At 34.9% G+C, this 20,913-nt stretch overlaps 2 protein-coding genes across 2 annotated transcripts; both read left to right on the forward strand.

The window, feature by feature from the left end:
- Positions 1 to 9,121: 9,121 nt before the first annotated feature.
- On the forward strand, positions 9,122 to 11,757 carry LOC109614046 (uncharacterized). Its single transcript, XM_020039279.2, has 4 exons — positions 9,122 to 9,180; positions 9,253 to 9,406; positions 10,995 to 11,516; positions 11,593 to 11,757. Exons 1-4 carry the CDS (start codon positions 9,178 to 9,180, stop codon positions 11,721 to 11,723), a joined length of 810 nt encoding a protein of 269 aa, XP_019894838.2. The 5' UTR covers positions 9,122 to 9,177; the 3' UTR covers positions 11,724 to 11,757.
- A 5,895-nt stretch (positions 11,758 to 17,652) lies between these two features.
- On the forward strand, positions 17,653 to 18,212 carry LOC105262346 (uncharacterized). Its single transcript, XM_011297095.3, has 3 exons — positions 17,653 to 17,805; positions 17,877 to 18,012; positions 18,075 to 18,212. Exons 1-3 carry the CDS (start codon positions 17,791 to 17,793, stop codon positions 18,164 to 18,166), a joined length of 243 nt encoding a protein of 80 aa, XP_011295397.2. The 5' UTR covers positions 17,653 to 17,790; the 3' UTR covers positions 18,167 to 18,212.
- The last annotated feature ends 2,701 nt before the right edge of the window (positions 18,213 to 20,913 follow it).

Genomic DNA, 20,913 nt, shown 5'->3' on the forward strand with positions numbered 1-20,913 from the left:
GTTAATCGTTAATTAATGAAAATCGTCTTCTCATTAAAATTTGTAAAATAAATATTCCATCTTCAATTTAATTCAATTCAAATTTATTGAGTCTTTGTTTTTTTTTAACAAGAAAATGTACAATTTTGGAGTGGTAGTTAAATTTACTGTTAATAAATCTTGTTATTATATTTAGTGTTGTATGGAATTTGTAATATACCTTCAGGCGCATCCATATATTCAAATATTAATGTTGCCATATTAGTGAATAACATTAACATTGGTATACTTGTACCCTTTTCAAATAGTTTGAAATTATTAACGGATACTACAGCCTATCACAGAAAATTGTCTATGCAGGTCCAGGTCTTCGAATAGCTCCGATATAACGGTACCTTCATATATACGGTATTTTGATGAGTTTAGCTACATTATTCACCGTTTATTTCAAGCTTCGAATTTGAATATGGTAATGGCTCATGGCAACAATGTCTATGTAGGTCCACGTCGTGTAGACCCCAATATAATAGCTATATTCGGTATTTTTAAGATTTTAACAGAACTTTTACGGATTTTTTTTTTTAAATTCCAAATTCGTTCAGTTGGTGGAGAGATTCAAAGTTCGGCAGGGCCGAACTTACGGCTTTTTCACTTGTTAAAATTCCATTTGGAACTGGAGATATAGCATCAGAATCCGAGGTACCTCCCAAAAATTTAGATTTTATATGCACATATCTATTGATCTATTACAGATACAGTCTCCAAATTTGGAATGCGTAATGGAACTTGGAACAAAAATAAATTTGCCAAATTATATTGAATTCGGCTAAGATTTGGGTATAGCTACATATATATTTTCTTCCGATTTCATGTATTAAACACGCTATGTACGCCAAATTTCAATTAAATTTTGTATAATGGAATTTGTCTAAAAAATTTGTTTGGCAAATTAGATTGAAATCGGATTAGATTTGGATATAGCTCCCATATAAATTTTCGGCCGATTTCATGTGTTTGATGCACCAAACACGCTATGTATCTCTAATATCAATGAAATTTGGAATGTGTAACGTAATTTAAAACTAAGATACATTTGCCAAATTATATTGAAATCGCTTCGGATTTGGATATAGCTCCCAAATATATTTTCGACCGATTTCGTTTATTTGAAACACCAAACACGATATGTATATTCTATTTTAATGAAATTTGGAAGGCTGGATCAGAAAATAATAATTGAATTCGGTTGAGGTTTGGTTATAGCTCACATATATATATTTCGGCCGATTTCATGTATGTTATGCACCAATCACGATATGCATTTCCGACTTCAATTAAATACAGAATCTGTTGCGGTATTTGTTTGCAATAATAATTTTGACAAATTAATTAGAAATCGTTTAAGAATTGGATATAACCCCCCAATTTTTTACTAGCTAACACCTAGTTTAGCTAGTATCTTATATTGAGGGTCCTACATCTAATGTTTTTTTCTGCTAGTTCTTTTTGAGTGAATGGTATTTTTTAATTTTTTTTATCCTCCCACTAAACGAATACGCTTGTGAGCTAACACCTAGTTTAGCTAGTATCTTATATTGAGGGTCCTACATCTAATGTTTTTTTTCTGCTTGTTCTTTTTGAGTGAATGGTATTTTTTAATTTTTTTATCCTCCCACTAAACGAATACGCTTGTGCCTACGTTTGAACAACATGGGGAAATATTGCGACATTACTTAGGAAATCATGTTAATTTTGCAGAATGTGTACGAAAATTAGGTATGAATTTTGGAAGAAAATTATTGCACTTGAAGCACAGAAAACCTGCACTTATACATTGAAAAGTCAATGCACCCAAAACAATTTTTCTACGAAAATGAGCAATTAGTGGCCGAAACGTTATCGGCTCGTGTTGAACGAATTTTTGTTCACAGAAATTGAACAGGAGGATATTGACAACATTTGGATACATGCAACACACCCGATGCTTCACTCTATGTATTGCGTCCTGTTTTTGAAGATTGTATTATAAACTGCAGAGCTGATATCGGCTACCTCGGAGCAGCAATTTGACACCCTTGAATAATTTTGCAAAAATTTTGTGTTAAAGAGGTTTTCAAGTAACAATTTGCAACAACTGCTACATCTTTTATTGAAAACTATTGTAGTTATCAGCCAAATCCATTATATGTTTACAGGGAACAATATTTACAAATTTAGATTCCTCTATATGATTTCCTGTATTTCCGACATTTTGCTATATTTATATAAGAAATCAGCATCATCGTGGATGTCAGAGGTGCACCTTTCATTTATGTATGATTTCGTAAATTTTGGTATTTTTCACACAAAATTGTGGTTAATTTCACCAGCTAAATATTATCCGATGACCATCCAAAATGCTAAGCTTCAGCGCTGTGCTATACTCTAGCCCCACCCTAGCCATGTCCATTGGTCATAAGTTGAGAACTGTAGGCGACTGATTTTTTTAAGGTTTTTTGTCCATTTTAAACCTTAAATATTTTGCGAACATCTTTCAAAACAATAGACTTCTATTCTGATCCTAACCCTAATCTCATGCAAAATTTCATGAAGATCGGACCATAATTGTCATCTGAATATGAAATCCATAACACATAGTGTTGTAGGTTGAAAAGATATTACAAAATATTCAATTGAATATTATAAACCAAATTCAAACAAACTTTGATTTAAATGTTTTTTCCACCATTTGGAATGAATTAGAAAATTTTCAAAAAAATAAAATCCATTGAATATTCTTTTAAAATCTTTAAAATACATAATATCAAAAAGTGCCGTTATATATGTTGTGGGCCGATGGACCGTGACATCAGAATAAATGCCGAATATTACTGCGGAAATATTCTGGAGGTTGTATTAAAGCTTGGGGCACGCAAACATTTTGGCCCAGACCTTGGACATTCCAACAGGACTCAGCACCATGGCACTCAGCACTCGCCACCCAAGAATGGTTACAGAGTGAGGTTCCTCGCTTCATTTCCAGCGCCAATGACCACCAAAATCTCCAGATACCAATCCGTTGGACTATTGTATCTGGAGTATTTTGGAAAGCAAGGCACTAAAAAATACCAAAGTGTCGATCACCTCAAGCAAGCGCTTCGTCGGGAATGGGCCGAAATACCGCAGAGCAACATTCGGGCAGCGTGTGACGGTTTCGTTGGCCGTTTTTAGGTCATAATTCGTGCCAAAAGTGACCAATTCGAACAAATCTAAACTTTTTCTAAAATTTGCTGCTATTTCCGACATTGTTTGCTTTCATTCCATGAAATTAAAAAAGTAAAAACTATGACGTTTGCCTTTGTTGCAGTTTTTTTATCTCACCCTGTGTGTTTTATCCGATTTGGGGTTTGAAGGCCCTCACATTCGTAATATGCACTCCACAAGAATAATATTTGGTATCAAATAACTTATAGAGCTCAAAAACAACTCTGTAAAATTTTATTGAGTTCGAATCAGATTTGGATATAGCTCCCATATATATCTTTATCCTATATCAAGTTTAGGGTACACCAAATGGCTAGTATCAGCAGAAATGGATTGAGTTTTTTGTTACGCATAGTGGTGTAGGGTATCATATGGTCGTCCCCGCCCGACTTTTGACCTTTCCTTACTGTTTTTTTTTAGATAAAAGAATATCGAAAGTATAATCGAAATAATAATTGAGTTTTGTTCAAGATCCTGCACGTGCGACTACACTACAATGTCATTGAAAACATTTAAATCATCCCCTTCAAAATTTTAAAATACATTCCTCATGTAGATCCCCCTTCTTGCAAAACATCTCCACATACAATTTATCATTAACGTTAGATTAGCCCATTAAAAATCTCATTATATAATTAGGGCAGAAAATACAAGTTCTTTGGTGTAACAGATGTGGTTTCCAGATTATCTCAGACACATTCTTGTTTTCAAGAGAAGGTGACCATTGAAATCTTTGCCGTACAAACCAAACAATATTTCCATAAACGAAAGATTAATAAGCACCCATTTAACAAGAAAAGACAACACTAACCAAACAAGTTGATGCTGATGATGATGAATGTTACAATTATGTTGTATACCATTGTACGATTGTATCTCACGAGATACTAGATACTAGCGCGTGTCCATACAAAATGATCAATGAATCAGTGGACGCCAAAAAACTTGGCGCGGCATTTCAATGAATGAAGACGAAATGACCCCATCATCAGGTTGGTTTGCGTACTTTACGTGATGTATTTATGCGGAGTTTGTTTTTCAAGAGGCGTACGGAAAAGTAAGCTTCGCTCGACTTAAGTAGATTGAATATGAAGTACATGAAACTTCGCGTCGTCTTAAGTGGAGTAGTGTAAGTAACACCATAAGTACAATGAATGTATGCATGAATATTATTCAAAGTCTAAACAAATATAGATGATCTCGACACTGAACTTCTATTGTGATCTTGTAGACCTTTTTTGTTGTATCAAGTGCTGCTCTGCTGGATTTGAACATATTTGATTGTCCATGCAAATCAATATTATTTTTGGCGTCGTTGAGGTTATTGATGTTGCCAGGGTCATATGGCAATTTCATTTATTTAAATGACGGTTAAGTGTAGTAACAATATTGGAAAAAATGCATTATAAGGTTGTAGCAGAATTGAATGAACGCTACCTCGATGATGGTCAGTAAACATCCCTAGAATTTTTTTTTGCACTATGAAGGATTGAATTTTGATGAAAAACACTCTTATTGAGTGTACTGATTTTGTTTTTAAATAAAAAGGGGAAACATTATCCAATTTGAACAGTCTGGCCCCATAAGCCTCAATTATTGTTTTATGCAAATATGATATGAAAACTTCTATTAAGGACAGAAATGCAAAGAAAGAATTGGTTAAAGAAACTGTTTTATTTTAAAATTCTCTTGGAATTAAATTGCAGTACCGGAAGTCCTATGTATATTCTTGGCAAAGACATAGAAGTGTAAAGATAGGACAAGACAGAGTCAAAATATGGCAACCCTGAGAAAATACCTCTGTTGTTACGATATCAGAACAACATAGTTACTAATGTTAACAGATTTAACCCTTTCAGTGTTTTTGTCAAATATATTTGACATTTAAAAGTACTCTCTTTCTTTGCCATTTTTTGTTTTTCTTACGAACCGTTATTTTTGATATTTTTTAATAACAGACACGTTCGCTATTTAAAAATATTGCAGTTCTATTCTCATTTTAGTAAATTAGTACGGAATTTCAGATTTTTATCTCGACAAAAATTTTCATTGACACTGAAAGGGTTAAACCGCTAAGGCGATATGCAATTTTTTTGATAGGTCTATAGAATAGAATTTTGAAACCAAAATATTGGAATTTTGGAGTTTTCAAATTTTGATTTGTTATTCGTTTCTGTAATTGTGGTTTTTATATTAACATGTCTCTGCCATGAATTGTTACTCTATGTATTGTAGACACAAACCCTTTGCTCAAAATGCTTTTTGTCTAGTCTTTACCATTTTAGGTCTTTGTTCTTGGTATAAATGTTTACGATTCAACTTTACTGAATACACAATACCATATTCAAACAACTAATAAAGGGTCTGTTCCAGAACCTGCGAGAAGCTACTAGTTTTGCAAATTTCTCTGATATCATAAATGAAAAATCGGTTATCGTAGTAAAGACATCTTCATTCTTGTTGTTTGCGGGTTTCGATCAAGTCACTACTTTACTTTTCGAACCATTTCTACTAATATTTCTGTCTTCTTCCGCCCACTTCCTTGACGTCGGGCTACGCTACGCTTGTAAACAATATAATGAGCTGTCACTGTAATAATTTAACAGCTGCCGGACGAGTGGCTTAGAAATAGCAACAGTCTGAAGTTTGTTCCAGCTTTTTCATCTCACCCTGTATATATCTTCCGATGCCGTAAGGACAAGGGTATAAACAATATGAAAAAAATCCCGTGAAGTCTACTATGTAATACATTGAACAATTATGAATTTTTGCCATATTCTCGTATTTTCCTAGTATCATTGAACTGTCTCATCAACACAATTTTTATTCAACACTCACTGATTTTTGGACATGATATATAAATAAATAAGTCTTGTTTTTTGTTGTGACACTTCAGGGACGATTGAGTTTGATAAGCTCAGTTACAGAAACTGCAGAGATGGGAATGCTTGTTTGAAATGACTTAACGTTCTTGATTCTACCATGAATTTAATTAATAATTTATTTATTTCTGCAAATGAAAGAAAATCTAATTTATGCCAAATAGTTCAAATTTAAAGACGAATGTAACGAATTGAAATGCATTTTTTGAAATTCAATTTGGCAGAATCATCAAATTTTCTTCAAGGTCAGTAACAATTTTTTGAGAATATATTTGTTCCAAATTGAAGTGTGGTAATGACAGGTATTTCGGACTATAATTTTCCAGGTTCCGTAACGTTTATATTGCCCTGTTTACATTAATATAGATGTTTTGTTTTGAAAAAGTGAATGCATACATTTGCAATAAACTTACTACATACAGGGTCAGAGCAATTTTCTGATTTTTCAGGTGCTCCACAGGTCGCAATTATAGACGAATCGAAGCGGAAGTTAGCTTGGGGCTAGAGCTTACGGCTGGGCATCTCAAGAATGGCTGAACCGATTTTAACAAATTTTGTCAATTCAGAATGCCCTCCTGGCATAAAAGTATAATATCTATAAAAATTGCACAAAAAGATGCCAATAATCATGCTAATAAAGATTTTGTAGTATTTTATGACATATTTTTATATTTTTATATTTTTATCGAATGCGATTTTTTCTTTGACTTTGACCTTAAATATTGAAGTGTGTATTTTGTAATATTTTTTCACCTTACAATACAGGATGCAGTTATTATATACAGATTGCAATTATCGTCCGATCCTCACGAAAATTTTCACAAGGGTAGAGTTAGACTCAGAAGGGCTAGACCTATTGTTTTAAAAGATGCAGAATATTATCGCGAAAATATTCTGAAGGGTGTATCAAAGCCTTGGTCACGCAAACATTTTGGTCGAAGACCTTGGACATTCCAACAGAACTCAGCACCATCGCACTCAGCACACGCCACCCAAGAATGGTTACCAAATGAAGTTCCTCGCTTCATTTCCAGCGCACAATGGCCACCAAAATCTCCGGATACCAATCCGTTGGACTATTGTGTCTGCAGTATTTTGGAAAGCAAAGGTTGGAACTAAGAAATGCCAAAGTGTCGATCACCTCAAGCAAGCGCTTCGCCCGGAATGGACCAAAATACCGCAGAGCTATATTCGGAAAGCGTGTGACGGTTTCATTGAAGGCCATATATCGAGCCAAAGGTGACCAATTCGAACAAATCTAAACTTATTCTAAAAAGTGATGCTATTTCCGACATTTTTAGCTATTATTCAATAAAATTAAGAAAAAAATTAAAAATTATGGCGTTTGACTTTGTTGCAGTTTTTTTTTATCTCACCCTATATATACGTTATGGGGTCTACGATGAATATTTAGAGATGTTACAAACGGAATGACAAAGTCAATATACAATAAGGCGATTTCCGTTGAAAAACGTGGCTATGGGAGATGTACGAAGATGTGGACGCTCATAGGTAATTTTCTGTTATAAGAAGTCATTACCCAATAAGAAGACCAAATTCTAAATTTGAAATAATTTCAGTGAAAATGTGGCAGAAAGTACTGAATATCGAGAGAAAAAGTTATATGGGGGATGTACGAAGACGTTGACCTATTATGGAATGGAGCACACATTACAACCTCCAATGACTACATTTTAAACAGTTCCGTTGAAAATGTGACCAATTACGTGAAAATACCGAATATCAGTATGTGCAGTTATAGGGGGGCTATAGGAAAACGTGGTTCTGTTAAGGAAAAATTTTTGATCATATAAGACAGTACCCATCACGAAATTCAAATACGCTATAATTCACGCTTTTCTGATTATACTTCTATTTTAGTTAGTTAGTTAGTTAAGTAAGTCCTTAAATAAGAGAAACCAGGTGAGTCAGAACAAAAATATACAATGGTCACAAAAAGAAACCATAGGACACGAAATCTCGCATGAAGTTAGAGTTTAGGACAGCGGGTAGAATGGACCACTCCTTGTGTTTGAAAAATACCAACATTACTTGCAGATGATAACCGAAATACACAAAAGGCGAACTTCTGGCTTTTTTATGCTGATTTCGTTGACGAATGTAGCCAAATATCGTAGACAAGCAAATCATATAGATGAGTCTAAATTTGGAGATATAGAGAGGACCTCTTGCCTTCCAAAAACAGAAAAAAATCTTGATCAAACAATTAAAGCCAATCGACACGCCTGAGAAGAGAGCTAAGGACAGGGAAGAATTCTAGCATTTTGGATGACAATTGGGTTATATTTACCTGTAAAATGGACAACAACAACTAACAGCACGACGGAACTATTGGGCAAAAGTCCCTGGTCAAAATGCTAGTAATATCTGGGCAGTGCTCCGTGACATCATTTCAAAAGCGAAATCTTCCAAAATGGTTTTGGACATAAGAGGCTTCTTACATATTGTAGTGTTATCGGGTATCACATGGTCGTCCCCGCACGACTATAGCCTTCGTTTGCTTGTTACTCATTGCTTCTGGCTGATCTTTATTCTAAAATCGCCAATTCGGCTTAATTTCGCAGACATTGAGCTTAAATCGCTAGACACAATTCAATGGAAAAAGTGCTATGAACTCAAAACGTGCGAAAGCAGTTTAAAAAACTCTCGTTATATTCTACTGTTTGTCCATATTTCCCAAACTCTGTTATATTTTGTAGATTCATGTTCGGGAGGGTATTGTGGTATTACATAGGCGGCTCCAACGGGAATCCATTATTTGGCACTGAGAGGTTTTGCTGTTAGCTTTTAACAAGCGCTTCAATAAACCAGAAATGCTAGCCACCATTCTGTAGGTGATTAAAAAAAAAACGGAACACACACACCTCTTAAGAAGAAATATGCCCATTAGTGTTGGGCTCATTGTCTTAAAGTGCAAAAACATACAAGTCTTCAACATTTATAAATAGAATGTTAACAGACAATTGTGGTTTAGTTGTTATTATTACGGTGAACTATTCAAATTGACAGAACGTGTAAAGAAAACTGTTTGAAGAAAATTACATATTCAAATATGGTAAAAAATATAAAAGTGTGTTCGAATTAGTTCCAGAAATTAAACAAAAAATACTGTATTAAAATGTTTCAGACAACAACTTGGAAAATAGTTTTATTCAGCTTCATCCTGTGGTCTGAGTCTCATGCGGCAACAACATCTATTGACCTAACAAAACTAAATACTCAAGTAACAAGAAAAAATGGTTATTTACCACCACCGCCCACTGTAATGAATACAAAAAATGGTACGAAAAAGGATTTCATTCCGAAATTTAAAAATAACTCATATAGTGATTGCATGTTAAAATATTGAGTTTTAAGTGTTAAATTTTTCGGTGGACGCAAAAAACATAAAACGAAATAATGAATGAGGACAAAGGCTTAATAAGGAAGGAAAATATTAGTGAAATAATTTGTAAAATTGTGGGTAAAATATAATTAAAAACCCTTTTGATCCCTTAAGAATTGAATTTAGTTTTCAGTGGGTATTTAGAATTAAATTGTTCGAATTGGTCACCTTTGGCACGATATATGGCCTTCAATCGGCCAAACCATCACACGCTGCCCGAATATAGCTCTGCGGTATTTTGGCCCATTCTTGAGGTGATCGACACTTTGGTATTTTTAGTTCCAACCTTGCTTTCCAAAATACTGCAGACACAATAGTCCAACGGATTGGTATCCGGAGATTTTGGTGGCCATTGTGCGCTGGAAATGAAGCGAGGAACTTCATTTTGTAACCATTCTTATGCGATGATGCTGAGTTCTGTTGGAATGTCCAAGGTCTGCGGCAAAAATTTTTGTGTGCCCAAGGCTTTGATACACCCTCCAGAATATTTTCGCGATAATATTCTACATTTATTCTGATACCACGATCTATTAATACGAGCGGAGAGCGACCATCGGCTGTTATGGCGGCCCACACCATCACCATGGCCGGCGCTTGAGTTCTGGTGGCCAAACGAAGGTGCACATTTTCAGCTGACCTCTTTGGCAAGTAAACACGATTATTTTGTTTGTTTACACACTGCTGGACAACGAATGTTTTCTCATGGGAGAAAAACAAATTCGGCAGTTCACCACTTTCGGCCAAGCGAAGCAACTCTTTAGCTCTTTTGAGTCTTTCTTGTTTCTGTTGCGGTGTAAGTTCTTGTACTTTTTGGAATTTCAATGACTTTATCCCGAGCTAATTTTTCAATATTTGCCGAATGGAATATTGCAATATGTTCAGCTCACGAGCTATTTTTTTGTACGCTCTTAAACAATATAATGAGCTGTCACTGGAATAATTTTAACAGCTGTCGGACGAGTGGCTTAGAAATGACAGCAGTCTGAAGTTGGTTGCAGTTTTTTCAACTAACTATATATCTTCTTTCGGTTTCAGGCTATGATGAGGATTGGCATATACGACCGAATTCCCCAGGTTAGAATTATCATTGCGTAGAGGTCGGTTCTGATTTGGATATAAATGTCATATATTAATTTTCGTCCTATTTAAGTGTAATGTGCACCATATGTGTGATATAAAGTATACTAGGATGGATTTTGGCTTAACAGGGGTCACCAGATATCAAAGCTAAATTTTTGTGCAAGATTAAGCATGGTTTGGTATTTAGGTACTTCATAAACTCAGTACCTATAATTAGTGGAGTGGCGTTATGCCACTCTTTGAGTGATTTTTAAATATGGAATGATTACATTCTGGATTACTAGTACCTATCTTAGACAAAAGATAAAAGGTGTCGCAATGGGAACTATTGTTCAAACAACATTGAAAATTTTGGCTTATTTCTTTTCAGCAAAGATTGATAATCTACCTTATTTTTCTTACAGTTAATTCCACAACTCCAGCTACACCCTCGAAAACCTATATCAGTAAAACAACACGAAGTATTGATGATTTCAATACTCATCCACAACTAAAAGCCACTAAGGCTTCGTTTGGATCTTCCCATGCTAGACCGTTGTTTACATCGTATGCTCCGCCACCCTCTGGTACATTTCCATATAAAAATTACCAGCTGCCTATAAATTCGGACACATTGAAAATTCCTTTTGTTGTGCCCAAAAATGAATACACTAAACATCCAGGTTTCGATGTCACATCGGCTACATTGCCCGACAACAACGATTCGGCTGCCACACAAATGCTCATGATTGAAGAGCCACCTTCGCTACTGCTACAACCTCAACATAACCGAACCATTGAAGCAGCCAAGATATTGGCCACCACTTTATTGGAGGCCAGTGGTGAAGCCCCATTGGAACCAAATAAAACTCCTGTCAATTCGTCAGATGTTTATATTGTGAAGTCACAGAAAAAAGCCTACATTATACCGACGCATTTGAGGAAGGGTACGATTACTGGGTGTTTAACGGATTTGAGTCATCAAGATTTTTATTAAAATATTTTTCTTATTCTCCTTTGCAGAGATTTCAAAACCATCAGCTGTTGAAACCCTATATCCGATGCGAGAACAATTCGAAAAGGCCTATACGATAAATCAGTTTATTTTCGTCATTAAACCAGAAAAAATTAATTTTCTCAACAAGTTAGTTTAAATTGCATCCTGGTTTGTTGTCATGTCATTGTTGTTGTTTATTTGTTAATAGCTTGTAAGACATATTTCTATAATAAAAATGTATTGTTATTGAGAATCCATTTGTTTGGTTAATTGAAAGGCACAATTTGATGGAGTTGCTCTAACAATTTAGAAAGGAGACGCTAAAGAAATAACTTTCTTCCAGATTATGGCAAAGTCGTTAGTGTACGAGTACGAGAAATAATTTAAAAAGTATCAATCGGTTCTGCCGACAGACGTATACCCTCAGCTATTGTTCGATTATTTCAATATATTTTGACTTCTGTTATGATTATTCAAACTTTTGACCCGCTATGGAGTGGGTTCTGAAGGAATGGGCCAATATTGTCTATTTTGTATCGACCTAAATAAATACGATATAAATATGGGGTAACTTGGTAACATCTTGGTTACTTCCTTCACTTTGCATGACACATGTTATAATAATTTATAGGATAATGTTATTAAATAATAAGAAAATGTTTCATCTAATACATAAAAAATATTGGTATGGGTAAAATTACAAGAAAATATAACATTTATATCCAATGTTATGCGAAATCATAAATTCCGATAAATTCCATATTCATCTCAGGTTTCTGGTTGAGAGAAATATTTACATATAGTACGTTGTGAGGAATCGCTGACTTGCTTCACAAGTTATGACAGATAAAAGTATAATGTGACAGTTTGTTGGTACTAGAAGGGTTTTGCAGATATATATCATCTTCACAACAGATCTTGTATAAGCAAAAATGCTTGTGTGTGCAAAATTTGAAGAGAGTTGGATGCTTATTTCGCTTTCTTTGAGCGTTTTGTTTTTCAAAATCTACCATCTTTATAACCGATCTTGTGTAGATTTAAATATTGAGGTGTACGAAGTCTGCAATGGAATCGGATGTTAGTTTCGAGCTTCATGGATATTAAAAAATTTTGAGCCTTCGTTATTTCGAGTTTTATGGCTTTCGTGGATATTAAAAGTTTTGACCCTTTGTAGTGGAGGTACAAAAAGGAATGATCCGATATCTACCGTTTTTATAACAGATCCAGTGTTGATGGAAATATTCAGATATGCCAATTCTGAATGGAATCGGATATTAATTTCGCGTTTTGTGAGCTTTATGGGTATTCAAAATTTTGAGCCTTTGTGGGGGAGGTACCAGAAGGAGTGGATCAATATATTCCACCTTAATACAAGATCTTAATTTTATAAAAATATTGGAACGTGTGAAATTTTAAGACAATCGGATTCTTACATCACATTTTATATAGTTATAATTATACATAATTTTGACCCTTTTTCGGGGAAGCACTTTCGACCTTTTTTGGGGAGGTACTAGAAGGGGTAGACCGATATATTCCATCTTAACAGCAGACCCTGAGTTACTAAAAATATTGGAATGTGTAAAATTTGAAGACAATGGACTCTTACATCACATACATCAGAGTTCTGATTATTCAAAATTTTAAGCCTTTGTGGGAAGGTACTTGATAGAGTGGACCGATATTGTCTATTGTCGTGCCTGACCTAGAACTGACGCAAATCTTAGGATGTGCAAAGTTGGAGCAAAATCGATTTATCGTTTCTCCTTCTTTGCAGAAAATATATTTTTATAAGAATTGTGATCTTTTGTGGCGGAGGTACTAGAACTAGTACTAGTTTTCACATCCATCTTGGTGATGGATATTAAATCTGTTTTGTTGATTCCGTCGTAGACCCCATAAATATATATACTCATTGTCATCATAAAATTGTAAGTTTATATAACGATGTCATTTGTCTGCCTGTTGAAATTATGATACCGCTCGCATTATTTGAGGTAGAGCTTTGAAATCTGACAAAATGGTAGGTTGATAAATGAGGTATATCGGTTTTCCTGCAGCCCCCACCATGAGGTTAAGAAAAAATACCAAACTACAACGATCTACCACAGGAGGTAGAACCCATTACGAACCCCAACTCCTTTTGAAAATGTTGTGGGATGGTACAGTTATATAGGGGCTATAAGAAAACGTGGACGCATATAGACAATGTTCTGCCAAAGCTTAGATCAAGTTGGCAGATGGGCACTATCGGTCTACTCCTTTCTGTACCTCCCCAAAAAAGGTCGAAATTTTCAAAAAAAAAAAATATCTTACTGCACAGAAAGAGGAAGGACCATTCGATTTTCCTCCAACTTTGCAAATGCTAATATTTGCATAAGTGCTACGTCAGGTGCGACTCCCACAAAGGGTCAAAATTTTAAATAATTATAACTCTTATAAAATATGATAAAGAATCCGATTGTCTTCAAATTTCACACATCATAATATTTGTTAAAGAGTGAAGATGGGAGATATCGGTCTGCTCTTGCTGGTACTTCTCCCATACAGGATTAAAATTTTGAATATCCATTAAGCTTATAAAAAATTAACATCTGAATCCTTTCAAACTTGGCACATCTCAAGATTACTATCAACACCAGATCCGTTATAAAGATGTTGGAGATCGGACCATTCCTTCTGGTACCTCTCCCACAAAGAGTTACAATTTTTAATAACCGTAACGATTATAAAATACGAAATAAGCATCCGGTTCTCTTTACACATTCAAATATTTTTGCTAACGCAAGATCTGTTGTGAAGATAAAAACTATCTGCCAACCTCTATCTAGTACCTAACCCACAAAGCGTCACGATTTTCGATACTTATATCTCTCATAATTTGCGAAACAAAGCAGATATTCTATGCAACTTGCTATATCCAAATATTTCTCTTAAGCAGAAATCTGATATGATAATGGAATTTGTCGGAATTTATGATTTTGCATAAAATTGGGTATAAATGTTTGATTTTCTTGTAATTTTGTCCTTATTAATATTTTTAGATGAAGTGTGAAAATGGGATACTTCGGTCCACTATATCTGGAACCCAAACAGGTATCTCATATAAAGTGTAGGAAAATGTGGTACGTTGTAATATTTATATATAAATGGACAATATTGGCCCCTTCCTAAGAAACCTCCTCCATAGAGGGTCAATTGTTTGAATAATCATAACAGAAGTCAAAATATAATTAAATAATCGAATATTGGGTCGCAAACCGACTGATATTTTTTAAGTTGCTTTAAAGGGATTTTGGTAAAAGAGGATAAGAATCACTCACAACTGATTTTATATACATTAATTGCAAATATTAATAAAAAGAAGTAAGCAAACGGGCGCGGCCGACCATGTGATACCCGACAACACTACAATATGTAAGAAGCCCCCTTATGTTAAAATTCATTTTGGATATTTCGTTTTTTAAAATAATATCATAGAGCCCTGCCCAGATGCTACCCTTATTTACGCATTCCGCCGTATTGATATGTATTCAAAATTAATTCACACAAGTCTTGGTCAATTTTAGAGCTAAATGTTATCCAATGGTCATCCAAAATGCTCGACTTCTTCCACGTCCCTAACCTTCTCCTCACGTAGAGCGACTGCAAAATGAAGAAAATGTTAATATTTTTGGTCCATTTGAACAGCTAAATTTACATCTAATTCTGACCCTATACTTTAATTCTGACCCTAAAGCTACCCTTATGCAACATTTCGTAAGGATCAGAGATACTTTCGACATGTATATAATACCTTCCAAACATAGTCTTGGGGGATGTAGAAAAACTTTATAAAATGTAGAATTCAAAATTTTAAGTCAAATTGAAAAATCGCATGCGATAACAAGTAAAAAAGCAGTACGTTCGGCCGGGCCGAACTTTGAATACCCTCCACCATTAGGAACGAATTAGAAAATTTTCAAAAAATCTTTAAAATATCTAATATCAGAAGGGGATACACTATATTGTTGACCTATATAGACAATTACTTTCCTGGGGTTAAGGTGCTCACAAAGAATTCCTTGTGTGGATTTTTCACACAGATTTTTCGGGGTACCGTTATATGGGGGATATACGATATCGTTAACCTATATATGTCAGGGGGTAAACTGCTTAAAAAGAACCTCTTGTATAAAATTTCAGACAATTCCGTTGAAAAATGTAACTAAAATCATCAAAATACCGAATATCGGGGGTACCGTTATATAGGGGGCTAACGATATCGTAGACCTATATAGATAATTCTCTTCCAAGGGGTAAAGTACTCACAACGAACTCCTCGTGTGGAATTTCAGTCAATTCCATTGAAAAATGTGGCTGAAATCATCAATATACCGAATATCGGGGGTACCGTTATATGGGAGCTATACGATATCGTGGACCTATATAGATAATTCTTTTCCGAGGTATAAAGTACCCACAAGGTACTCCCTGTGTGGATTTTCAGACAATTCCGTTGAAAAGTGTGGGTAAAATCATCAAAATACCGAATATCGGGGGGTACCGTTATATGGGGGCTATACGATATAGTGGACCTAAATAGATAATTCTCTTCCAAGGGATAATTTACCCACAAGGAACTCTTTTTGTGGATTATCAGACAATTCCGTTGAAAAATGTGGCTAAAATCATCAAAATACCGAATATCGGGGGTACCGTTATATGGGGACTATACGATATCGTGTACCTATATAGATAATACCCTTCCAAGGGATAAAGTACCCACAAGTAACTTGTTTTGTGGATTTTCAGACCATTCCATTAGAAAATGTGGCTAAAATCATCAAAATACAGAATATCGGGGGTACCGTTATATGGGGGCTATACGATATCGTGGACCGATATAGCCCGTTTTCGAACTTGACCTGCCTGCAGACGAAAGAGGGATCTGTGCAAAATCCTATTCCTTCCTATTTTAATTCGTTTAGACTGTAGCGTGATTACAACAGACGGACAGACGGACGGACATGGCTAAATCGTCTTAGAATTTTACGCTGATCAGAAAATATATACACTTGTTTGGGTCTAAAATGATTATTTCGATGAGTTACAAACGGAATGACGAACTTAATATATCCTCCATACTATGTATGGTGGAGGGTATAAAAAATATGACAAAAATTGAAAAAAAATAACAAATAATATTCACTTTTTTGTTGTCATATTTTTACGCGATTTTATTAGAGATATTGGCAATAGACCATTCCGAATTAATGAGAATTGTGATTGGCCCAGCGGTTCTTGGCTTATAAGCAAAATAAATAAGATATATTCTTTTACATATATATTGCCTTCATTTTGCTATATTTCCGATATCTTGGCTATCGGAATCACTTTAATGGTCAGAAGTGACCTTTTAATGTATTTGTGATTTGGCCGGGACTTAAAATATTCGCGGTTAATTGGAAATTTTCCTATTTTTTTACATAAAAGTTAGGGTATATTTAACTCGCTAAATATTGGGTATATTTAACTCGCTAAATATTGTCCGACGATCACCCAAATTGGTAGGCTCCTTTTCACTTCATGTGAATTTCCGCATCGATTGGTTCATAATTGTGACCTATAGAGCAACTGCAAAATCAGGAAAATGTTCTGTTTTTGATCCATTTCAATTTCGCGAGGATAGGGCTATAATTGCGACCTGTATCTTGATAACAAATTAACATGGACAGACGGACGGACGGTCATACATAGCTAGATCGACTCGGCTCGTCGAGATAGGAAGATCCATATATGCTTTCCTATGTGGGAAACCAATATGTCGAGGTGTTACATTATAAATAATACACAAAGCGAAAATCTATTTAAAAATATAATTATTGCTAAATTTCAGTTTTAACAATAGATACCACTGTTCAAAAACAATATGTAAATTAAATAAATATGGAAAGACAAACCAAAGGCAAATATACTAATAAAAACATAATGTGGCATTTAATATAAATTTGACTTTTTATTTTGAACAGCATAAAAAACAAGTAGCCAATGGAGGATTTATTCAAATTTATGTTTATGTTGTCAATTTAGCATCTTCGAAAAAACATTTAGCACTACTGTCAACGGAAACTGGTTTTCCGACAATAGTTCATGGAAATTAGTGGCTATATAAAATAACAATACCCATCAAGTGCACGTTTTAGTATCTTTCATTCGGTTGCACAGACAAAGAAATATACATAATGAAATCTTTTATGGTGAGTTATATAAAATATTTATAAAAAAAAACTATTAAATTTTAAATATAACTTTATGGAAAATATTTTAGATTTTATGTCTCCTCCTCGTTTGCTGTTTATATTTGGCTATTGCAGCTCCCGCGCCAGCTGAAAACAGTAACTCGGTGCAATTCATTAAGTACAACAGTGAGAAGGATCTCGAAGAAATTCAAAGACAAATTATTGGTAAAATTGAATAGAATTTTCGTTTTGAATATCTCATTGATTTATTTCTATTTTCCTTACAGCTCAATATGATCATTTAGGCGGTACTTCTCAGTTCCACCAAGTGCAGAGTGCATCTATTGTCGATCCTTATAACATCAAAATTAGTCTGTGATTTGCTGCATGAACTGTATTTCGTTGTTGAGTGTTTCTTAATTTAATAAAATAATTGTGATTTGTGACGTAATAAATTTAAACGTCGAAACAAAAATTGTGATTTATGTGTTGTGGTTTGGTACAGGGTCATTGAATTCATTTAAAATGTTATTAAACAAAATTAGTCTAATATTATTTATGAGTAAATGAGTCGTGATCAAAACAAAATCTTATCTACGTCTTCTAAATCGATCTGGACGATTTGGTTTTGCATGCAAATGTTCCCAGTCCTTCACGATATTTGAAACAAAATTTTTAAATATATACAGAGTGAGATAAAAATATGCAACAAAGTCAAATGCCATAATTTCTACATTTTATGTTAAAATTTATTGAATGAAAGCAAAAAATGTCGGAAATAGCATCAAATTTTAGAATAAGTTTAGATTTGTTCGAATAGATCACCATTGCCACGAATTATGGCCTTCAAACTGTCAATGAAACCGTCACAAGCTGACTGAAAGTTGTTCTGCGGTAATTTGATCGACACTTTGGTATTTTTTAGTGCCAACCTTGCTTTCCAAAATACTCCAGACACAATAGTGCAACGGATTGGTATGCGGAGATTTTGGTGTTCATTGTGCGCTGGAAAATAAGCGGGAACATCATTTTGTAACAATTCTTGGGTGGCGAGTGCCATGATGCTGAGTTCTGTTGGAATGTCCAAGGTCTGCGACCAAAATGTTTGCGTGCCCAATGCGATAATACACCCTCCAGAATATTTCGCGATAATATTCGGCATTTATTCTGATGCCAAGGTCGATTAATACGAGCGGAGGGCGACCTTCGGCTGTTATGGCGGCCCACATCATCACCATGGCTGGCGCTTGAGTTCTGGTGGCCATACGAAGGTGCACATTATCTGACCTGACCTCTTTGGCAAGTAAACACGATCATTTTGTTTGTTTACAAACTGTTGGACAACGAATGTTTTCTCATCGGAGTAAAACAAATTCGACAGTTCACCACTTTGGCCAAGCGAAGCAACTCTTTAGCTCTTTTGAGTCTATTTTTATTTCAGTTGCGGTGTAAATTCTTGCACTTGTTATACCCTCCATCATACATAGTATGGAGGGTATATTGAGTTCGTTATTCCGTTTGTAACTCATCAAAATAATAATTTTAGACCCAACAAAGTATAATATTCTTGATCAGCGTAGAATTCTAAGACAATTTAGCCCTGTCCGTCTGTTGTAATCACGCAACAGTCAAAACGAATTAAGATAGGAAGCTAAAATTTTGCACAGATCTGTCTTTTGACTGCAGGCAGGTCAAGTTCGAAGATGGACTATATCGGTCCACGATGTCGTATAGCCCCATATGGCGGTACCCCCCGATAATCGGTATTTTGATGATTTTGCCTCATTTTTAAGGGAATTGTCTGAAATTCTACACAAGGAGTTATTTGTGAGTACTTTAGCCCCTGAAAGAAAATTCTCTATATAGGTCCACGATATCGTATAGCCTCCATATAACGGTACCCCCCGACATTCGGTATTTTGATAATTTTAGCTACATTTTTCAACGGAATTGTCTGAAATTCTACACAAGGAGTTCTTTGTGAGCACTTTAAATCGTGAAAGTAAATTGTTATTTTTCGATATTCGTTATTTTTCCATTTTTCAATGGAAGTGTCTGAAATTCCAAACAAAGAGTTCTTTGTGAGTACTTAATCCCCAGACATAGATTTGTCTATATAGGTCCACAATATCGTAAATCCACCCAAAATATATCGCCACCTTCCGACATTCGATATTTTTAAGATTTTAACAGAATTTTTAATGGATTTCATTTTTTTCGAAAAGTTCGTTTCGTTTTAAATGGTGGAGGGTATTTAAAGTTCGGCCCGGCCGAAGTTACTGCTTTTTTACTTGTTGGAATTTCTTTACCCCGAGCTCATTTTTCAATATTTGCCGAATGGAATATTGCGATTTGTTTAGCTCACGAGCAATTTTTCGGCCACAGCGACGCGGGTTTCGATCAAGTCGCTTCTTTATTTTTCGAACCATATCTGCTGATATTGCTGTTTTCTTCCGTTCATTTCCTTGACGTCGGGCTACGCTACCAATATCACGGTAACGAGCGATGGTACGAGACACAAAAGATTTATTCACATTTTAATGCTGGAGTGCTCTAACGATAGCCATTTGTGGTTTTCCAGTCAAATATAAATAAATCACACTATCACGCTTGAATTCTATCACGAATAACTTTTTTTCTGGAAACTCTCACCAAAATTCTTTTGTACATTTGTAAGCTGTCACTGGAATAATTGTAACATCTGTCGGACGAGTGGCTTAGAAATGACAGCAGTCTAAAGTTGGTTGCAGTTTTTTATCTCACCCTGTATATCGATCAACGTTTCCAATACTAGTTTAAAATAGTTCGTTCCGTACGGTCTAAACGCTTTTTATTCCCTAAGCCACATTGTGGTACTTAACAATTCGCTTAAGACGAGTTATATCAATAGTTGCTTTTGGTGATCTCCATATAATTAAATTTTGAGTCGATTTATGCATGTCCGTCCGTCCGTCCGATACTCGATCCGTCTGTCCATATACTTTGGTATGCAAAGTACAAGTTGCATTTATGATGCCGATGATGATTAGCCGATTTCAGAAACATGTATTATATCCATGGTATATCGAATTTGTTGAAAGTTGGTGTAGACATAGTTATAGCTCCCATAAATGTATTACATCCGAT

The sequence above is a fragment of the Musca domestica genome, unplaced genomic scaffold, assembly GCF_030504385.1.
Source record: "Musca domestica strain aabys unplaced genomic scaffold, Musca_domestica.polishedcontigs.V.1.1 4, whole genome shotgun sequence".
Classification (NCBI taxonomy): domain Eukaryota; kingdom Metazoa; phylum Arthropoda; class Insecta; order Diptera; family Muscidae; genus Musca; species Musca domestica.